Below are 19,205 nucleotides of genomic sequence, written 5' to 3' on the forward strand. Positions count from 1 at the left end.
CGCAATTGAGTGACCACGCTATACTATTTGTGAAACTCAACAAGGAATACGGGACACACATTCTTCTAATCAGTGGGAGTTCTAGAGGTCAGACCCCTATCAATCAGACCCCTATGGATATGTCATAAGATAATTTTGCTGGAATACCCCTTTAATGGGGCCCGTATTAAAAACTTGACTTAGAGACAACTTCTTGTCTGATCTTCTCTTAAAGTACCCACAGTCCTTTGCAAAATGTTGAGAGATTTGGGAATGCACAGATGGAACTAGTGCTGGAATGGGTACATTTGGCCCACCAGTGGAACGAACAATGATGCCCTATCTGCCTCTCCAGGTCCTCATGAACTTGGTCAGAACCTGAGCTCACTGGAAGATCTTCTAATGGACCGATTGGAAGCTGGCTCGAACTTTTAACTATAAAGCTGCTGGAATTATGGAATTATTTTATAACGGGGGCAATTATCAAGTACTGCCGTAGACGGAGATGGTGCGATGAGGTGGAGAACGATGCTAGGCAAGAGTAATGGTGTAACAATATTGAGGGGACAATGGCCCAATCTGGTCAAAAACATCAGTGGAAGAAGTAGAATAATTTATTGTTAAAAGGGTTTATGTGACTTCACAAAAAAATAACATACTGTAGAACATGGCATGGACACATTTCCCATGATTTCGCCATTCTATCGCTCACAATACACCCTCCCACTCCAGGCTCATCTCCGCGCCGCGCCTTGTTTCTAAGCTACCTCCGACTCTATAATGTAGGTTCCTAGTCACTTCTACTGTGACGTTTCTATCAGGGGTAGTTGAGTACAGTGAAGGATTTCCAAGTCTGTGTATCATGGAAAAGCAGTCTAATGTATAGCAGACAGAACTTCCAGTGACTACATAAGAACCCCCGCATCTACATTTCCTCAAAGAGTGGTCACCAAGACAGGAAGTCATGTGGTTGCTAAGCAACCTGAATTACCACATCCTGTAGAAGGTCCAATTGCACTTACCTGGCCGATGTGCCTTTGGAGCTGCCATATTTTGCACTTTTCCTCCGTCAAGAGGTTTAGGGGGCGATGCAGTAAATCTGCATATGCCAGACTCTGATGGCGTGCTAGAGGTCAGACTGTCTGTGTACTCATTAGTGCCCGCAGTCAGTTGCTCTGATGAGGTGTCTGATATGAAGCATTCTGTGATGGTGAATTTGGCATGTCTCAGTTGCTCCTCCATTTTTGCATGTTCATAGGCTCTTGCCAACTCTTCGTAAGTGGACGAGGCACTTTCTGTGGAGACCATGCTGCTTCTTGCTCGGTCTGTAAGAATAACACACAATGCAATGAAATCACTGACTGTCAATGACCTTCTGATAAGCATGAATATGAGGATTCACCATAAAGTCCCTACAGGCCTGTAATATAAATCTATAGAGACTCCGTGTGGTACCGTAAAGGGTCCATGCACACGCCATTGCTGTAAGAATTAGCCCTAATTAGGTTTTTTCCTTGACTTCATCCTAATTAAAACATAATGTTCTTTCATGAATTTTCGGGAGGTAAACAGCAGAACGCAATCAATTCTGAAACGCTTCACGGTAGCAGTAAAAATGGCCTCTTAATCTATACGGTTTTTAATTGCTTTATCGTCCTCGCTAATATTAAGGCAATTTCTCATCTGGTAAGTGGTTTACAAGAAAATCAATTGTTGTCCCTTGTAATCTGTTTATTGGCTTAGTCCGTATTTCAATTGGGAAATTACCTCGACGCTTTACATTAACATTCATAAACATGGCTGCAGCCGGGAGGAGCGGTACAATGAGGAGCAATGTAGCCGGACCCTCCGAAATATCAAATCACATGCAGCAGATTGAGCAGCGTCTACGGAAAAAAGCAATTCAGACACATAAAAATAATCTTACATCTGCCGGTAATAGAGTTTCTAATCTAGTTTTGTCGGAGTGGCTGATAAATTAAGTTACCATAGAAACTGCAATATAACAGATTTACTGGCTGGAGGAATTTGAGGGCGAAGCGTTTTATCTGCAAAAAGAATTCCAGATTTCTGTATCTGCAGATTATTATTATTATGGGTTCATGCAGAGACAGCATTAGCAATGTTGATATCGGATGGGCAATGTCACTCGATTAAAAGATCCTTAAAGGAGTTGTCACTTGGGCACCCATGATCGGGACTTTTTTACTTCCGTTCGGCAAGACCCCGTGCATTCATGCAATACTTGGATGGTCATTGATTTTAATTGGGGATATTGCCATACCCTTCACTAACTTAGCACTTTTTTTTTTTTTTTTACCTCAGATGCCTTAGTAAGTGTTTACTAAGCCTCAGGTGCCCCCCCAGAAGTGCCTGCCGTAGAGATACTATACAGAGTGCCCCTCAAGTGCCTGCCAGAGAAATACCCCACAGAGTGCCTGCGACAGAGATGCCCCTTAGGGCGCCTGCTGCAGAGATGTCCCCACCTGAGTGCCTGCCACAGAGATGTTCCCCAGAGATGTGCTCTGGTGACCATCAGAGTGCTTTTCATAGAGATATCCCACAAAGCACTTGCCAGAGAGATGCCCCACAGAGATGCCTGCCACCATTGCCTACCAGAGTGCTTTCCACAGAAATGTCCCCCAGAGTGTATGCCAGAGATGTCCCCGTGAAGGCTTGCCTTCGATGCCTGCCAGTGTGCTTTCCACAGAGATGTCCCCCAGAGTGTCTCCAACAGAGATGTCCCTCTGAGTGTCTGCCACCCAGAAATACCCCAAGAGAGCATGATACAGATGCCCCTCAAAATACCTGCAATAGAGATGGCTTCATACAGAGCCTGCAAAAGATGGCACCAAGAACCCAGCCCACCCTTGTCTCTTGTGCTGGGCCGCTTGGTTTCCACTTTTAGTTACATTCTCATATGCCATTGTGTAATGTCAAAAAATAATATCTGTGGGGGTCTGGAGACTGGGAAGCCCACCGACTCCAAAAACAAAGGGGCCATGACATGTAGTAACATTTATTATAAGGCGTCCAACACTGCAGCACTATTGTAATCAATGGCACTTCAAAAAAAGGAACGAGTCTGAAATTTTAAGATAAAGTGTACAAATCCTTTACACTACATTAGATAATTACACAGAGCCGTTTCGGGTAAATGCTTTTGAATTTAGCGATTCATTGTGGTCACACTGCATTGCATTTCATGGCAGAAAAATAAAATCCCAGGTAACTAAATTCACTGACTGTTTCCTAATGTAGTCAGAATCCCCAATTATCTGTGTGCAGTGGTCTGTTCCACCACAATGCAGACAGTTAGTGACAGATGCCCTGTGTGTTGCAGAGCAGACCACTGCACACAAGTAATGGGGGGGTTCTTCTGACTACATAGTAGATGAAGTAATGAGAGCATGAGTCTAAAGCAAGGCAACACAAATAAAACGCTAAATCAATATATTATATACTGCTGTGGGACCCATGATGTAGGTGAACTGCATTTTAAGGAAGCTTGAAGTGCTGAGGGGGTTTTGGAGATTAACTGGGTGTCGGGACCCCTTTCATTCTGGAAATGAGGAGTATCAACCCATGGACCCCTGCTTAGGTTTGCTTTTATGTGAAAAGTCACATGTGCTCAGAGTGGTCTTCATGTGTCTTTCCTACATGGCAGTAAAGTGGAGTGTAGTTCTCCCTGTCTGGACAGAGGACATGCCTGAGTTTCAAGAAATGCTAATTATGAGCAATTTCAGTATCAAGTATACATAATAATAATAATAATAATAATAATAATAATAATAATAAAAAATTACCTGTGTCCTGTGATGGGCTCACACTGTAGCTGTCGCTTTCCTTGTCTACCGATCCAGTAGCTCTTGGCGTTGGCAGCCTCCAGTCCGTTGTTAGTGTGTGTGCAGATATGGTGGGGTGGGGTCTATTAAGCGTCCATTGGCTTGCATATCTATTGCGGGCCGCTGGACCGGCTTTTGCATTTTTCCTAGTGGTTGGATCTGTAACAAAGAAAAATGATGTAAATAAGCCGGTGGCATTCAAAAGAAAGATCTTCTTGAAAATGACATTTAGATTGGCACACAGTACCAATGCCCTACCAATCTACAATCTACCCGGGTTCAAAATAACCAACGGCTTGTCCGCTGCTTCTTGACAACCCTCTATTAGCCAAAGCGGAGAGCTGCTCAAAAGTTTTGACTCCCGCTCTGGCAGACTATGCCCGGGCATGGATTACATTTGAATGGGAACTATGTAATACCAAATTTGCCCTCTAGTGGCCGCTGCAAGAAAAATGTGTGGTAGGCCAAAACTTGCTCCAGCAGTATCATCAGATGATCGCCCTGGTGGTTTCCTTTTAAGAAGGGGTTGTTGTGTTTAGACATCCCCTTCAGAGAATAGTTACTGTGCTTGAAGTTATCTTGGGTTGCAGTACATTTTATACATTATTCACATCAACATTAAAAATTTTGCTGGCTTTCAGATAGCTCTGACTTTACATCTCCCATTTCCCCTTGCTTGTTCAGTCTCTGGAAAGCGCATACTCTGGTTTGTTGCATTGTAGGACAAAAATGTAATCTACCATAACGCCCTTTGCCAGAATATACTACATTATGCGAGCTAATTTGAGTGGTTAAAGTTTGGTCTGTCAACGCTGCGCTGACTGATACCAAGTAGCAACCAGCAGAATACTGAACGCAGCTTTGGATGTGAATGGAGAATAAAGCGTGATGTAATTAAAGATCAGCAATTAAAGATAAGTAAAGCAAAGTATTTGTGTTGTGACATTATATGTAGATTCGATCTTGACAAACTCTGTACTGGTGCAGTACATATTTATACAATTTGTATCTGTATATAGGAAAGTTGGGTGCCAGTCATGATGGCTGCCATCACAGCTCCCTCAGAGGTTGCCACCCAGATTTTTAGTGTCTAGCTATGGCGTAATAGAGGAAGGGCAATCCCTATAGGAACTTTACTGGCAGCCATATTGGTTCTCACCCAACTTTCCAGGAACCAGATATAACTGATAAACGTCTGAATAGAATTTTTGACATAAGAGGACGACTCAAGGACTGGTATTTTTTTAAATATATCCCGCTATTCATCTTAGTGGCAGTCCATCCCCAGTGGGCATCACAGTGGTTTATGTTTTCATACCCAGCTTTGCCTCAAGCTTTAAGGGTAATGATGCCATTTAAAAAAATAAAAAAAAATAAAAAAATTTTTGTAAATTGAACAACAAATAATCTCAAAAACATCCCCCGGAGAGACTGAGAAGCACAACAGTCACATCTGTGTCCAGGAGGCGTATAGTCCTGATGTCTGATAATGTGCCTATGCCGCCTGAGTGTTCCCCTACACAGCGGCCATCAGTTATCCCTCCACTGCTCCCGTCTGAAGGATTATTCTGTGCTCTGACCTCGGAGAATTCCCTCATGCCTGTAAATGTCAGGTCGACTGCAGGGACGTGCTGGATATTTTTAGCCTGGCTAGACAGGGCCGACGGGGTTTTTTACCCCACAATTGGAAACTGCCCTATTATCCTATTGTGATTCTCCGCACCCTGCTGCGGTATTCTGAGGCTCCGGAGCACAAACGTATGCATTGTTTATGAATTTGTTTTTTTTCTTTCAGCCGGAGGATCTCGGTTCCAAGATAAATAACAAACATCTAAAAATAGGGATTTAGGCCACGGACGAGTTGATGCTTCGGTTCTCCTTGCAAAATGGAAAGCGTAGTTCCAATTTTTAACATCCTTTAAGATTTTAATCTTGCTAAACTTTGCTTTATTTGTGAAGTACTGCTTATAAAGTCTTCCTCTCTAGTCACATCTAAAGCTGCATTCAAAATTCTGCTGGTTACTACCTGGTATCCCCACAGCACTAAGGTCATCTGTGATCCTATCGTTTATTGCCCTCTGATGTGATCTCATGTAATCAAAAAGCTAACAGGGAACCATAAGGTGTAGTCCATACGTGGCGTAAATACTGCGGATTTTCCGCAACCGTATTTGATGCGGAAAATCCGCAGCATAATACAGTAGCAGAGGAGTGGATGAGATTTTAAGAAATACCTGATAGGCGGAGATTCCGCACACAAGTTTGCCTGAGGTGCGGTTTTTTAAGCCGCTGCATGTCAATTGTGTTTGCGGAATCGCCGCTATTTTGTTGCGGGTTTTCCGCATTGAATTCAATGGGGATCTAAAACGTGCAACAAACACTGAAGTGTTGCGACTTTTGCGGCGGAATTGCAGTGATTATGCCACAAAAATCGCAACTTAGAAGAAAAAAACCTTATACTTACCTCTGACATTCCTCAGGCCGGACTCCTGTGATGACGTTTCATCCCATGTGACCGCCGCTGCATGGAATCACAGGCTGTAGCGGCGGTCACATGGGATGAAACGTCGTCCCAGCAGGCCGGCCTGGATGATGTCAGAGGGCGGGCCTCCTGGGATGACGTTTCATCCCATGTGACTGCCACTGCAGGGAATCACAGGCTGTAACGGCGGTCACATGGGATGAAACGTATGCTGCAGTTTTCCACAGCGGACTTTCCCGGGAGAAAAACTGCACCACAGTTTGGTGCGGTTTTTCGCCCGGAATTCCCTGCGGCACAAAGGGTGGATACGCTGAGTGCTTTTACGCAACGTATCCGCCCCGTGTGAACTCAGCCTTAGGCCTGATTCAGACGAGCGTGTCCGTTTTGCGTCCGCGAAAAAGAATCATATATCATGCATTTCAGTTCCGCGTGCCGTCAGTTTTTAATGTCGGTTTTGGTGCACATTATTTTTTTTCTCCTCATTTCTTTAGCAACTGTTGCGCGAACACGGACAGCAGACGGATGACGTCTGCTGCAGGAAAAATCACGGACGTCTGAACAGCCCCATTGAATTGCATAGGTCGGTGTGCTGTCCGTTTTTTTTAACGGACAGCACACGGACGTATACAGTGTTCGGCTGAATAAAGCCTTAGGGCATGTTCACACGGCCTATTTTCGGCCAAAATAATCGGAAGCAGAACGGCTCCAAACATCTGTCTATTGATTTCAATGAGAAAAATGGCGTTCTGTTCCGAAAGGGCCGTTTTTTTACGCGGCCGTTTTGAAAAACGGCTGCGTAAAAAAACGGCCACGAAAAACAAGTGCAGGCCACTTCTTGGGACGTTTTTCATAAGCGGCCGTAAAAAACACAGCGAAAAATGCGAGTGGCTTAAGAAACGTCTGAAAATCAGGAGCTGTTTTCCCTTGAAAACAGCTCCGTATTTTCAGACGTTTTTGAGTTTGCGTGTGAACATACCCTTAGAGTTCAGAATGCAGCTGTGGTTGTGAATGGAGTAAACAATGTCACAAGATCAGTACAGGATGAGTAAAGCAGAGTATGTGCAATAATGTTACATGCCATAAATGTCTTTTATGATTTTCCTTCATCTTAAAACGCTGCTTTTCTCCAAATGGTGCGACACAAAGTTATTGGATTTTTTTTTAGGATTAAAGAGGTTGTACAGGATTTAAAAAAACATGGCAGCTTTTTTTCCAAAAACAGCACCACACCAGTCCACAGGTTGTTTGTGGTATTGCAGCTCAGCCCCATTCACGTTAATAGAGCTGAGCTGCAATACCAGACACAACCTATGGACAGGTGTGACGCTGTTTTTGGAAGAAAGCTGATATGTTTTTGTAATTCTGGACAACCCCATCAAGACAACTCCTGCCCAAATGCTCAGTCTGGCCTTTTATTACATAGTCTCTGATTTGAATATGTGCAGTGTAATACCACATTCTCCCTGTAGTGGCCACTGCAGGTTAAATTTGTGGCCAGATGAGACTTCTCTTGGTGATCCCGGCTGATCGCCGGTGGTTCCAGGAGCTGCATCTGGTCTATCAAGGTTTAACTTAACCCTATAATAAAATAAAAAATAAAAAATACCCTTGAAACGACCTTTTCTGTCAATTTATATCTGTTATTGGGAAACTAAGTCACAACCAATATGTCCGCTGTTACTGCTCTCCCTGAGCCTGGAGGAGCTTAGTGATTACCCATATAGGAGCCATAATAGTGGCTTTGCATAAGTGCTAGATCCCATTAGTTTTACAGGCACAATCTCGCTGATGTGTATAAAGGGTTAAATATGTTCCCTACATCCTGTGCTCTCTGGAGCGATTCTGATTCATCAGTAAAATGTAAAATTCTAATTCAATTTATTTCTTCTACTCGAAGCTTGAAAAAAATAACTCCATAAATTATTAAACAGATTTCCAGCTGACAAGGATGACAATAATTCACCAGGCTTTAAATTAGTAAATTAACGAAGCTGTAGGGGGGAGGGGTGCCTCATCCTCCGGGGTTCAGAACTCACTGACGCATTTTGCAGGGCCGATCCCATTCAACAAACATACAGATGTGATGTTAGATCGAAATTCCCAAGACCAGGTCCGAGCAGAATTGGTCTAACGGGCCCAAAGCTCTGACCACCAGGAATTATATTGGTCAGTGTAAGGTCAGGCGTCACACTGCGCTTTCTGGCTGCCTGCAGTCACCACTAGGGGGAGCTTAGGAACGTAATTCATACTGTTTTATTATCGAGTTCAATGTAAAGACAGTATGCAGTCAGCTCCTGAGCTCCCTCTAGTGGTGGCTGCAGGCAGACAGAATTCTGTAATTTTACTCTATGTCCATATAGAGGATATGGAGCTCTGTATCAGAAAAACGGAGCTCCGACCGCTATAAAGATATATTAAGAAATGAATTTAAAATTGAAATCTAGTAAGAGGAATTCAGAACTGCAGGATCAGCCTATATAAAGGGTTTGTTTGTAGTCTGTAATCACAGAGACACAAAAGGTCTGCATAGGAGCTGTAGACACAAAACGGTGGGATATTTTTAATCAAGATCAATGTATAATAATAGTTATGAGTCTGGTGTATTGATGAAGGGAGCGCCCCCCGCCCCTCTCGCCAGCGACTGATGGCTGCTGTGCATACATGAAGATACACGGCAGCCCGTCAGTCACCGCTGAGATGGGTAAGGGGAGAAGTTCTCCCCTTATGAATATACTGGAGATCCGTTGGATGATGGACACCATAGGCACCCGACGGAAGCCATTGACTTTACTGGTTTTAGTTGGGTTTCCATCATAGTGTCGTTTTACCGGAAACAAATTGCGCTATTGTTTCAGGCATTTCGGACCGGATCTGTGATGGAGGCCCCTAACGGAGCCACCAATGCAAATGTGAATAGGACCCAAGCTATACGGTAAAGTCGACCTGGGCAAATAGTAGAGTGGACCTGTTCCCAGACTATGCACCGCTTTAAACACCTATATAAATGAGGCCTAGGTTAAAATTCATAGAAAAAAATATACATATTATCTAAAAAAAAATATATTATTTTATAAATAAAAAAAATATAAATACATATAGAAATCTATACAAAAATCTACATATTTAAAAATGTAAAAAAAATATATAAAACAAAAAAATATATAAAAAGGACAATACATATATAATACACATATAAATAACACATAGGGGATACTTACTTGTTCCAGGCCGAGCGTCGGAAACATCGACCAATGGCCCGGTAGCCTGTGAGACGGACTGGTAATGCACCGTGTGAGTGACAGTTAATGACTTCTGTTTTGATGACTCTCCAAAATCAGCATCAGTCAATAGCACCGTAGATCTGTCATCTGCAAGAGAAGATTTAATATTAGAAGATTTAAAGCCGGCGACTGAAGAGCCTAAACCTTTCACCGCTCGTACATTGATTAAAAACCGTATTTAACACCGAAGGTTTTTTTTTTGTAATTTTTTTTTTGTTTTTTTTGCAATCTGTGTGCAAAAAAAAAATAGAAGAATAAATTGCTTGGTGTCTTGGATAAATCTTGGCCCTGGACAGTGAAGCGAGCAATGATTGCCGGAGAGATGGAACGGGCGTTGTGTCTACTTCGCTTACAAAGCAAGAGAGGCCATTAAAATGGGAAGAAGCAAAACTGCAGAAAAGGACGTTCTTATCTACCGGGTCATTAGCGAGGAGAGAAAAAAAATAAAATTATTCTGCAATACAGAGGGCAACGAGACAAAATAAAAAAAGTTTCATTCAATCTAAAAGTCATCTAAACCCAAAGTCTCAGGTGTTCTAATGTTTACGCAAAAAATATATAGATTTATAAAAAATAAATAAAAAAAATACGTTTTTTTTCCTTTTTTTTAAATACATCGTAACTTTTAATAGGAGAGCTGGAAAGATGTTCTTTGAACTACAGAATTGTTTGAAATGTGAGATGTGAATCCCGTAACAAAAAATTCAAAGGAAGCGAAGTTAGACGGAGGTCAAAAAAATTGCAATTTAATATGAAACCTTTGTCTGGCTCGCCAAAAAAAAAAAAAAGTTAAAAATGTCCAAACTTTTTGCAATGAAATCAGATTTATTTTTTTTATTTTTTCAGTGGATTAAAATTCAGGCTCGTGTATAAAACGTGGTGGGGAATGAATATGGGGAATATTAATAAAAAATAAAAAAGATCTTAATAAAAGATTAATTAATAAAAAAATAAAGAAAACCAGAGGAAACTTTTTAAGATATGTGATTTAATATTCATGAGACCAGGGGCATAGCTGGGGGGAGGAGGGTTGGTACTGGGTGCCAGGTGAGGCATCAACAAGCCACTGCCAAGTCCTGGGTATTTATATACAGGCCTGGGGCAGAGACCCAAAAAAAAATTCCGCAGGTGAAGGAAATTCTTGCTACAACTTTCCCTTCCCCAACAGCGGTGGTCGGTTGTCCCATATGGAATGTAGTCCTCATGTTACATGACTGAGAAAAATTTGCACAAATTTTACAAGAATTACCCCCCCCCCATGTTTTTGTAGCTCCCATAGACTTCAATGGACAAGGCTGTGCGGCCACCTTCCCATTCCCTTCTATATAGAAAACAGCGGGTGTGAATTTGCAAACGGGTGTCAAGGGTCCCCATTCTTGCCATAAGTGGAGCTCGCTTCTATCAGGCATTCGTGGCATATCCTGTGGATGGAATACCCCTTGAATAACCGATGCTGCGTGACAACTACAAATAGCAGCCAGGAATGGCATCAAATCTGTATGTTCTACAATGTAACATTCCTCCTCCACTGCTCTGCCTGTAGTCCTGGCAATGTATTCATGAAGCAGGCAGCTCAGGATGAACAGTGTTACACGTGTCCGAATTCCACAAGCAATAACAGGGTTTTATTTCGTTACAATGGGAAAAATCTTTTTCCTGTGAGAACGGTTCCAATCGAAGGAAAAAAAAAAATCTCTGCTTGAGGGTATGTTCACACGGCCTATTTACGGACGTAATTCGGGCGTTTTTGCCCCGAATTACGTCTGAAAATAGCGCCTCAATAGCGCTGACAAACATCTGCCCATTGAAAGCAATGGGCAGACGTTTGTCTGTTCACACGAGGCGTAATTTTACGCGCCGCTGTCAAATGACGGCGCGTAAATAGACGCCCGCGTCAAAGAAGTGACCTGTCACTTCTTTGGCCGTAATTGGAGCCGTTATTCATTGACTCCAATGAATAGCAGCGCTAATTACGGCCGTAATGGACGCGGCGTTCAAGCGCCTGCACATGCCGGTACGGCTGAAATTACGGGGATGTTTTCAGGCTGAAACATCCCCGTAATTTCAGCCGTAACGGACACCCTCGTGTGAACATATCCTGAGTCCGTCATCCCAGTCAAAAATCACAAGGACGATTTGGGGGCGGGGGGGGGGGGGGGCTTGGGGTAATGTGTAGACTTTACTAAACATGGAGAATGAATTTTCTTCATTCATGAGATCCTCAACACGCGGATCCCCGGGAGATTAGGAGGGTGAAATAAAACAGAGGGATGCGGAGGAACAGGTGGAAGGAGTGGCCAGATTTGTGGGCGAGAAGGACCGTGGAGCCGTAATTCCTCCTGAGAAGCTGCCGTCTTATTTATACAGTAGATGAGCGTTGGTTCGTCGCTCGGAGGGGCTGGAAGTTTTCCACTTAACCATTAAGTCTTCCGTGTGACAAGGAGCCCGGCGGTGGGGCTGCAGGAACGCTGCGCGCTTCTGTTGTTTGCATTTTTTGCCCAAACAAGGCAGCGGGCGGACAGTATGTGCTGGAAATACAAGTCTTAAAGCCTCGCAGGTTATTAGGAGTCTATTCATGTGCCAAGGTAACGACACCCAGACGCTGCCAACATCAACTCCTACTGATGCCCGCTCAGACAACACTTCTAGGTTTCCTCAAGGTGTAAGCCATTAACCTGGAGCTGCTGGAGGAGGAGGTGCCCCCCGGCCATCCGGCCATCAGTAACTGCTAGTCCTCCAGACGTCCTCTTCTAAGACGTTAAAAACCAGATCTCCCAGTTATAGCTTCCACACAGCTTTCTTAAGCTCCTGCATGGCACATTTGCCAAAATATGCATTAATTCATCCCTAGCTCCCATAGAGCTGGATAGCAAGGAAGATCTACCGTTCAGGAGCCTGGGGAAGCTGGGTCTTAACACTTGTGGGAGATGTATTGGCAGTCGTATTGGTCCCGGCTTTCTCAGGAACAGATAATGGCTAGAATAGATTTTATTTACAGCTTCAACTTATATATTCTGATTAAAATCCTTCCGTGTTATAAGGGATGATGAGTGAGGTTTGGAAACGCACCGTTGGAGGAGTTGTATGATGAGCAATCCCTTTTTATTACAAAATAAGATAATCACAGTGTGTCCAGCTGTTGGGGCCCCAACAATCAGCTGTAATCTGTGGGAAGACCTGTGAAAGCAAGTGTTTGATTTCCCTGCAGCGCCTCCGCAGGAGAAATGAAGCATTACACAGTTTTCATTTAAATCAATGGGTTATTCGTGAAATGCACCAACATCCTGAGTCCCCCAACACTCTTTGTAACAGCTCTGACTAATAACTGAATTGTCCAAAAAAGGACCCCATGCCTCTAATAACTCAGAATTCCCCTATAGTGTAGTTGAAAATGGGTTTTATAAACTTTTAAGAATATTTGGAGTGATAAGAGTTCTAACTGATGGAGCAGATTTTTTTTCATAGCCTTAGACGAAATGATTATTATTAGCAACAAAAGTAAAACTAAACAAAAATCTCCCATCGTTGTGTGTATGCAGCTCCTATGCAGACCTATGTGTCTTCCTGGCGGACGGTTGGTAATAAGAACTGACAAATACAAAGATGTAACACATGACTGCAGTATCAAACTATACAGGGATTATAGGTAGTCTGTAACCATGGGGACACATAGATATGCATAGGAGCTGCGTACACAAAACGGCAGGACATTTTTTGAACAAGACTATTTGCTGAGTTCCTTAATTTTTTTATTTTTTTTTAAATGCATTGGAGCAATGAATTAAATGTTTGCAAAAGTATACATACACTTTAAAGAACTCAATCTAGTTAATAAATAAAATATATATAAATATACATATATGTACGTACAGATAGACAGTGATATATAGATTTATTTTTTATGGTGTTTTGCAGCTGATGGGGCTCAAGCTGCTGTGGGACTACAACTCTCAGCATGCCCTGACTGCCGTGGAATCATCCTGCACTAGACCCTAGGAGCGAGCTCCGCAATACATTACGCAATAGTCACTCTGATCAGTGGTCCTTGGCCCCGGTGAACCTAATTCACCATTAATATTTGCGCCCTGTGAGCGGTCTAAAATAGTGTTTCCAAAACAAGTGTTGCCATGGATACATCAACTTTATTACGTATTAGCAGATAATCCTCTTACGCGGTTTTCAGTACAGAAAGAATCGGGCCGTATGGGAATAGCAACACCAAGTTCATAGGGACAAATTGACTAATTGACTTAAAGGACAACCTTAAACTCCCCCATTATAAATATGTCACTAAATCACCAGTATATAAGTCCTTGAGTTGTCCTCTTCTGTCTGGTTCTGGCAAATCTGCTTACCTATGTAGTATATCTTATACTGCGCTGCATAATTTGGCAGGCTTCTCGCTCAGGACCCTAGGAAAGCTTAGTGGCGAACCCTGTCGGAGCCATAATGGCCGCCATATGGTCACGTGACCTAAGTGTTGTAAGAGCATGCTAGTGCCGGGGAGTCCTATACTTGGATGTGAGGTTCTGGTGATGTCAACCAGCACCAAAAGGGGGCAGTATTTTGTCGATTTGCTATAGGGCCCAAATGCTCTATGAAAATATATGCAATGGAATTCACAATTGACTGTTCCTGGTACTGAAGCTCTACTCCCTCAGTCACGATCATTTGAATGGGGTGAGCTGCAGTACCAGACATAGCCACAATTGTATGTATGTCGCTGTGTCAGGATAGATGTTGAATATGCCTGCTGATCAGGGGGGAAGGGGGGGGCGTTCCTAGGGGTCCATTAACTGAAAATTGGTAAGTTTCAGTGTATATGTTGCTCCGTCTGGATAAACAATAAAGGAGCCGCAGCACGTCCATATCACGGTCAAGAAGGGAAGTCCACTTGTTATAGAATGACACCCTGGCAGAACATCTTGAACTGATGTCAGTACTTATTAGGTAATATTCAGGAACTGTTTGGAACTGGTATTTGGGCTCTGTATGGCACTGTTATGTGTTCATTGCTTGGTATTTTGATGTAGGCAATTTATGGCAGCATTATGTGTACTTTATGGTGCTATTATGTAGGCACTGTATGGCAGCATTATGTGTGCTGTATGGTTCTATTATGTAGGCACTGTATGGCAGCATTATGTGTGCTGTATGGTTCTATTATGTAGGCACTGTATGGCAGCATTATGTGTGCTGTATGGTTCTATTATGTAGGCACTGTATGGCAGCATTATGTGTGCTGTATCGTTCTATTATGTAGGCACTGTATGGCAGCATTATGTGTGCTGTATGGTTCTATTATGTAGGCACTGTATGGCAGCATTATATGTACTGTATGGTGCTATTATATAGGCACTGTATGGCAGCATTATGTGTGCTATATGGTACGATTAGGTGGACGCTGTATGGTAGCATTATGTGTACTGTATGGTGCTATTATATAGACACTGTATGGTAGCATTATGTGTACCATATGGTTCTATTATGTAGGCACTGTATGGCAGCATTATGTGTACTGTATGGTTCTATTATATAGACACTGTATGGCAGCATTATGTGTACCGTATGGTTCTATTATGTAGGCACTGTATGGCAGCATTATGTGTACTGTATGGTGCTATTATGTAGGCACTGTATGGCAGAATTATATGTACTGTATGGTTCTATTATATAGACACTGTATGGTAGCATTATGTGTACCGTATGGTTCTATTATGTAGGCACTGTATGGCAGAATTATGTGTACCGTATGGTTCTATTATGTAGGCACTGTATGGCAGCATTATGTGTATTGTATGGTGCTATTATGTAGGCACTGTATGGCAGCATTGTGTGTGCTGTATGGTTCTATTATGTAGGCACTGTATGGCAGCATTATGTGTACCGTATGGTTCTATTATGTAGGCACTGTATGGCAGCATTATGTGTATTGTATGGTGCTATTATGTAGGCACTGTATGGCAGCATTGTGTGTGCTGTATGGTTCTATTATGTAGGCACTGTATGGCAGCATTATGTGTACCGTATGGTTCTATTATGTAGGCACTGTTTGGCAGCATTATGTGTGCTGTATCGTTCTATTATGTAGGCACTGTATGGCAGCATTATGTGTACTGTATGGTGCTATTATGTAGGCACTGTATGGCAGAATTATGTGTGCTCTATGGTACTATTATGTAGGCACTGTATGGCAGCATTATGTGTGCTGTATGGTACTATTATGTAGGCACTGTATGGCAGCATTATGTGTGCTGTATGGTGCTATTATGTAGGCACTGTATGGCAGCATTATGTGTACTGTATGGTACTATTATGTAGGCACTGTATGGCAGCATTATGTGTACTGTATGGTACTATTGTGTAGGCACTGTCTCACAGCATTATGTGTTCCTTATGGTACTATGTATGGCAGCATTATGCGTACTGTATGGTACTATTATGTAGGCACTGTATGGCAGTATTATGTGTACTGTATGGTACTAATAGTTGGGCACTGTATGGCAGCATTATGTGTACTGTATGGTACTATTGTGTAGGCACTGTCTCACAGCATTATGTGTACTGTATGGTACTATGTATGGCAGCATTATGTGTACTGTATGGTACTATGTATGGCAGCATTATGCATACTGTATGGTACTATTATGTAGCACTGTATGGCAGTATTATGTGTACTGTATGGTACTAATAGTTGGGCACTGTATGGCAGCATTATGTGTACTGTATGGTACTAATAGTTGGGCACTGTATGGCAGCATTATGTGTACTGTATGGTACTATTAGGTGGGCGCTGTATGGCAGCCTTATGTGTACTGTATGGTACTATTATGTAAGCACTGTATGACAACATTATGTGTACTGTATGGTACTATTTGGTGGGCACTGTATGGCGGCATTATATGTACTGCATGGTTCTATTAGGTAGGCACTGTATGGCAGTATTATATGTACTGTATGGTACTAATAGGTGGGCACTATATGGCAGCATTAGATGTACTGTATGGTACTATTATGTAGGCACTGTATGGCCGAATTATGTGTATTGTATGGTTCTATTATGTAGGCACTGTATGGCAGAATTGTGTACTGTATGGTACTATTATGTAGGCACTATATGGGAGTGTTATGTGTACTGTATAGTACTATAATGTTGGCTCATTGTTCGGTAGTATTTTTATACTGTAGGATAATATCTTATTGGGTGTGTATAGTAACATTAAGTGTACTGTATGGTACTATTATGTTGGCACTGTATGGTAGCATGTGTTTTATATGATACTATTATGTAGTCCTTGTATGACACGGTTCACAGTCTGGGATATTAGGTTATTATAGGATGGGTTGTGTAGGATATTATTATGTAGTCAGTGTATGACACGGTTATGCATTTACAGTATTAGGTAGGCACTGTATGACAGTAATATTTATATGTATTGTAATGTCCTATTATGTAGGCTCTGAATTAATATAGTGTTAACTGCATGTTACTATTATGTAGACACTAAACGGCAGTATTATGGTACTGGTATTATTTGACACTATATGGCGGCTATACATTTAGGCACTTATTTTAACAATATTAGGCATGGGACTGTTAAGGACCCAATTCCATATAATTGATATAAAAACCCCACATTTAGTGACAGTAAAAAAATAAGAACAGAGATGAATTTGCAGCCTTGGCTCAGAATACACGTACCAATAGTCTCCATGGTGTCCCGCTCTTCTATAAGGAGCTGTGCTCGGGGAATATCTATGTGCATTCTCAGGGTCTGCTGCTTGTTCAGCGTGTCTGACGTCCGAGTATTTTTACTAAAAGCAGAAAAGGATAACAAAAACAGTGAATATGTTATAAATAATATAAAAGGTATAAATCTAAGATGTATGAATATGACATAGAATTTAATGTATGTGTATAAGAGTATCACATCTAAAACACAGGTAAGCTGACATCACGTATTGGACGGGTCTGTATTTTACTAGCACTTAGACTTCTGTTTAATGGCCTCCTGGCAGCCTGCCTCCTGCAGTCACAATGAGCACAAATAATAACATAGAAGTGGGTAATAAAAGCATAAAATAACATTTTGCTCAGTTCTGTTTACAAGAGTCTGACGGCTGTAAGATGCTCTGCACGGAGCCCACAGACATCGGTGGAGGTATCATTTTATATTATTCTGCTTTCTCCGACATTTGCATAACTTTGCAAATACTTTTCTTTACAGTATTCGCACCATTTTTTGTTATTTTCACACTTTCAACTCTCCGGAAATGGTCAGGAAATTTGCAGAAAAAGAGGAGACCACCCGGCAGAGCAGATAAATCACCATGTGCCCCAAGTTCTGACAAAATACTCACCTCTCCCCGTTCCTGAAATTCCCTTCACACCCGGGCTCTGCAGCATATAACGTCCTGAAGCCGGGACTGGCGCCAGGACTGGCACCAGGACATGGTCTGCAATGGTGCCCAGGAGTGAAGAGGACTGTAGGAACAGGGAGAGGTGAGTATTTGCATGTCTGATCTGAGGTCTGTATTACTTTAGGAGATCGGAGTTCTGCATTTTGGGGGTCTGGTCAATTTCAAATCTGATGGGGTCCGGGTGCTTAGATGCCCACAAACAACTAGGATGAAGGGGGCTGGGTTGCCCTTACCGCGTCTTGTGATTTGATCCGGGAGAAGAGTGGTTTTAGACTGTAATACAAGTCTATGGACCAGGTTCATCTCTCCTGAACTAAGCTAAAAGAAGCCAACGTTAGGAGAAGGGGACTGCGCTCTGCAGAGCATCACAGCCTGATCTTTCTAGCTATTGGCTTGTGTACACTTGAAGATATATTACAAAGATGCTCGATATTCCTGATAATACAGCCAGTGTTACTCTAGGGTGGAGCCTTACTTGGAGGGATAGCTGTATATAAATATAGCAGTTTTAACATCCAAACGTCTCCTGGACCAAAGGAAGGTAACTATAAAGTACTAGCAGTTGGACCCTGACCCTTTGTATTATAACTTAAAAGATCATTTCAGTTTTCGAGCTAATTCCGTAACTCAGACTTAAAGGGGGTCTCTGCTTTGCACAATCCCTACTTGTTAGAAGGGTCCCCTGACAATTATCTGGTCATAAAATTTCCCCCTGCAGGACCCACAGCGATCAGCTGTAATCTATGGTGAAACCTGGCAATAAATGTTCAGTTTCTCTGCAGCGCCACCACAGACGAGGTTAAGCATTACACTGTGGCCATTCAAATCAATGGGTTGTCTGTGTAATACCTGGGTACCCACAATCTAGTTTGGACCAGAAGCTAAACAATCCCCAATCGGAGAAGGGGCAGGCACCAGCAGGGGTCGTATTGTCTCCAGCCTAAGTACAAAAACATTCTTCTTATCAACGTGAAATGACATCATGAAGTCTACTAAGCCTTAAGTCCAACGTCTAGATCTCAGGCGCATACTTTATATTAAATTGGAGACAAATAATCCAATTATGTGACTTAAGTTGATTAAATTGCTAAGGCATTTCTATTAACTGTGTGACTCACCCAACATTCATCAGTTCTGAGTATCCTGTTCTGTGCCATGGTGTTTTTCACTGACTGTTCAGGTCACTGGCAGTCCGCC

The 19,205-nt window shown here is 42.4% G+C and overlaps 1 protein-coding gene across 2 annotated transcripts in view; it reads right to left on the bottom strand.

Moving 5' to 3' along the window:
* The window catches only part of DSCAM (DS cell adhesion molecule), a 425,426-nt gene that overhangs the window by 34,972 nt on the left and 371,249 nt on the right, over positions 1-19,205 (bottom strand). For both annotated transcript variants that reach the window (XM_075854624.1, XM_075854623.1), the window contains exons 29-32: positions 17,290-17,402; positions 9,525-9,674; positions 3,786-3,983; positions 1,002-1,304 (exon numbers count right to left, since the gene is read on the bottom strand). In XM_075854624.1, the coding sequence (XP_075710739.1) occupies positions 1,002-1,304; positions 3,786-3,983; positions 9,525-9,674; positions 17,290-17,402 (764 nt within the window). The remainder of the gene's footprint in view (positions 1-1,001; positions 1,305-3,785; positions 3,984-9,524; positions 9,675-17,289; positions 17,403-19,205) is intronic.

Source organism: Rhinoderma darwinii, chromosome 2, assembly GCF_050947455.1.
Source record: "Rhinoderma darwinii isolate aRhiDar2 chromosome 2, aRhiDar2.hap1, whole genome shotgun sequence".
NCBI classification, from domain to species: domain Eukaryota; kingdom Metazoa; phylum Chordata; class Amphibia; order Anura; family Rhinodermatidae; genus Rhinoderma; species Rhinoderma darwinii.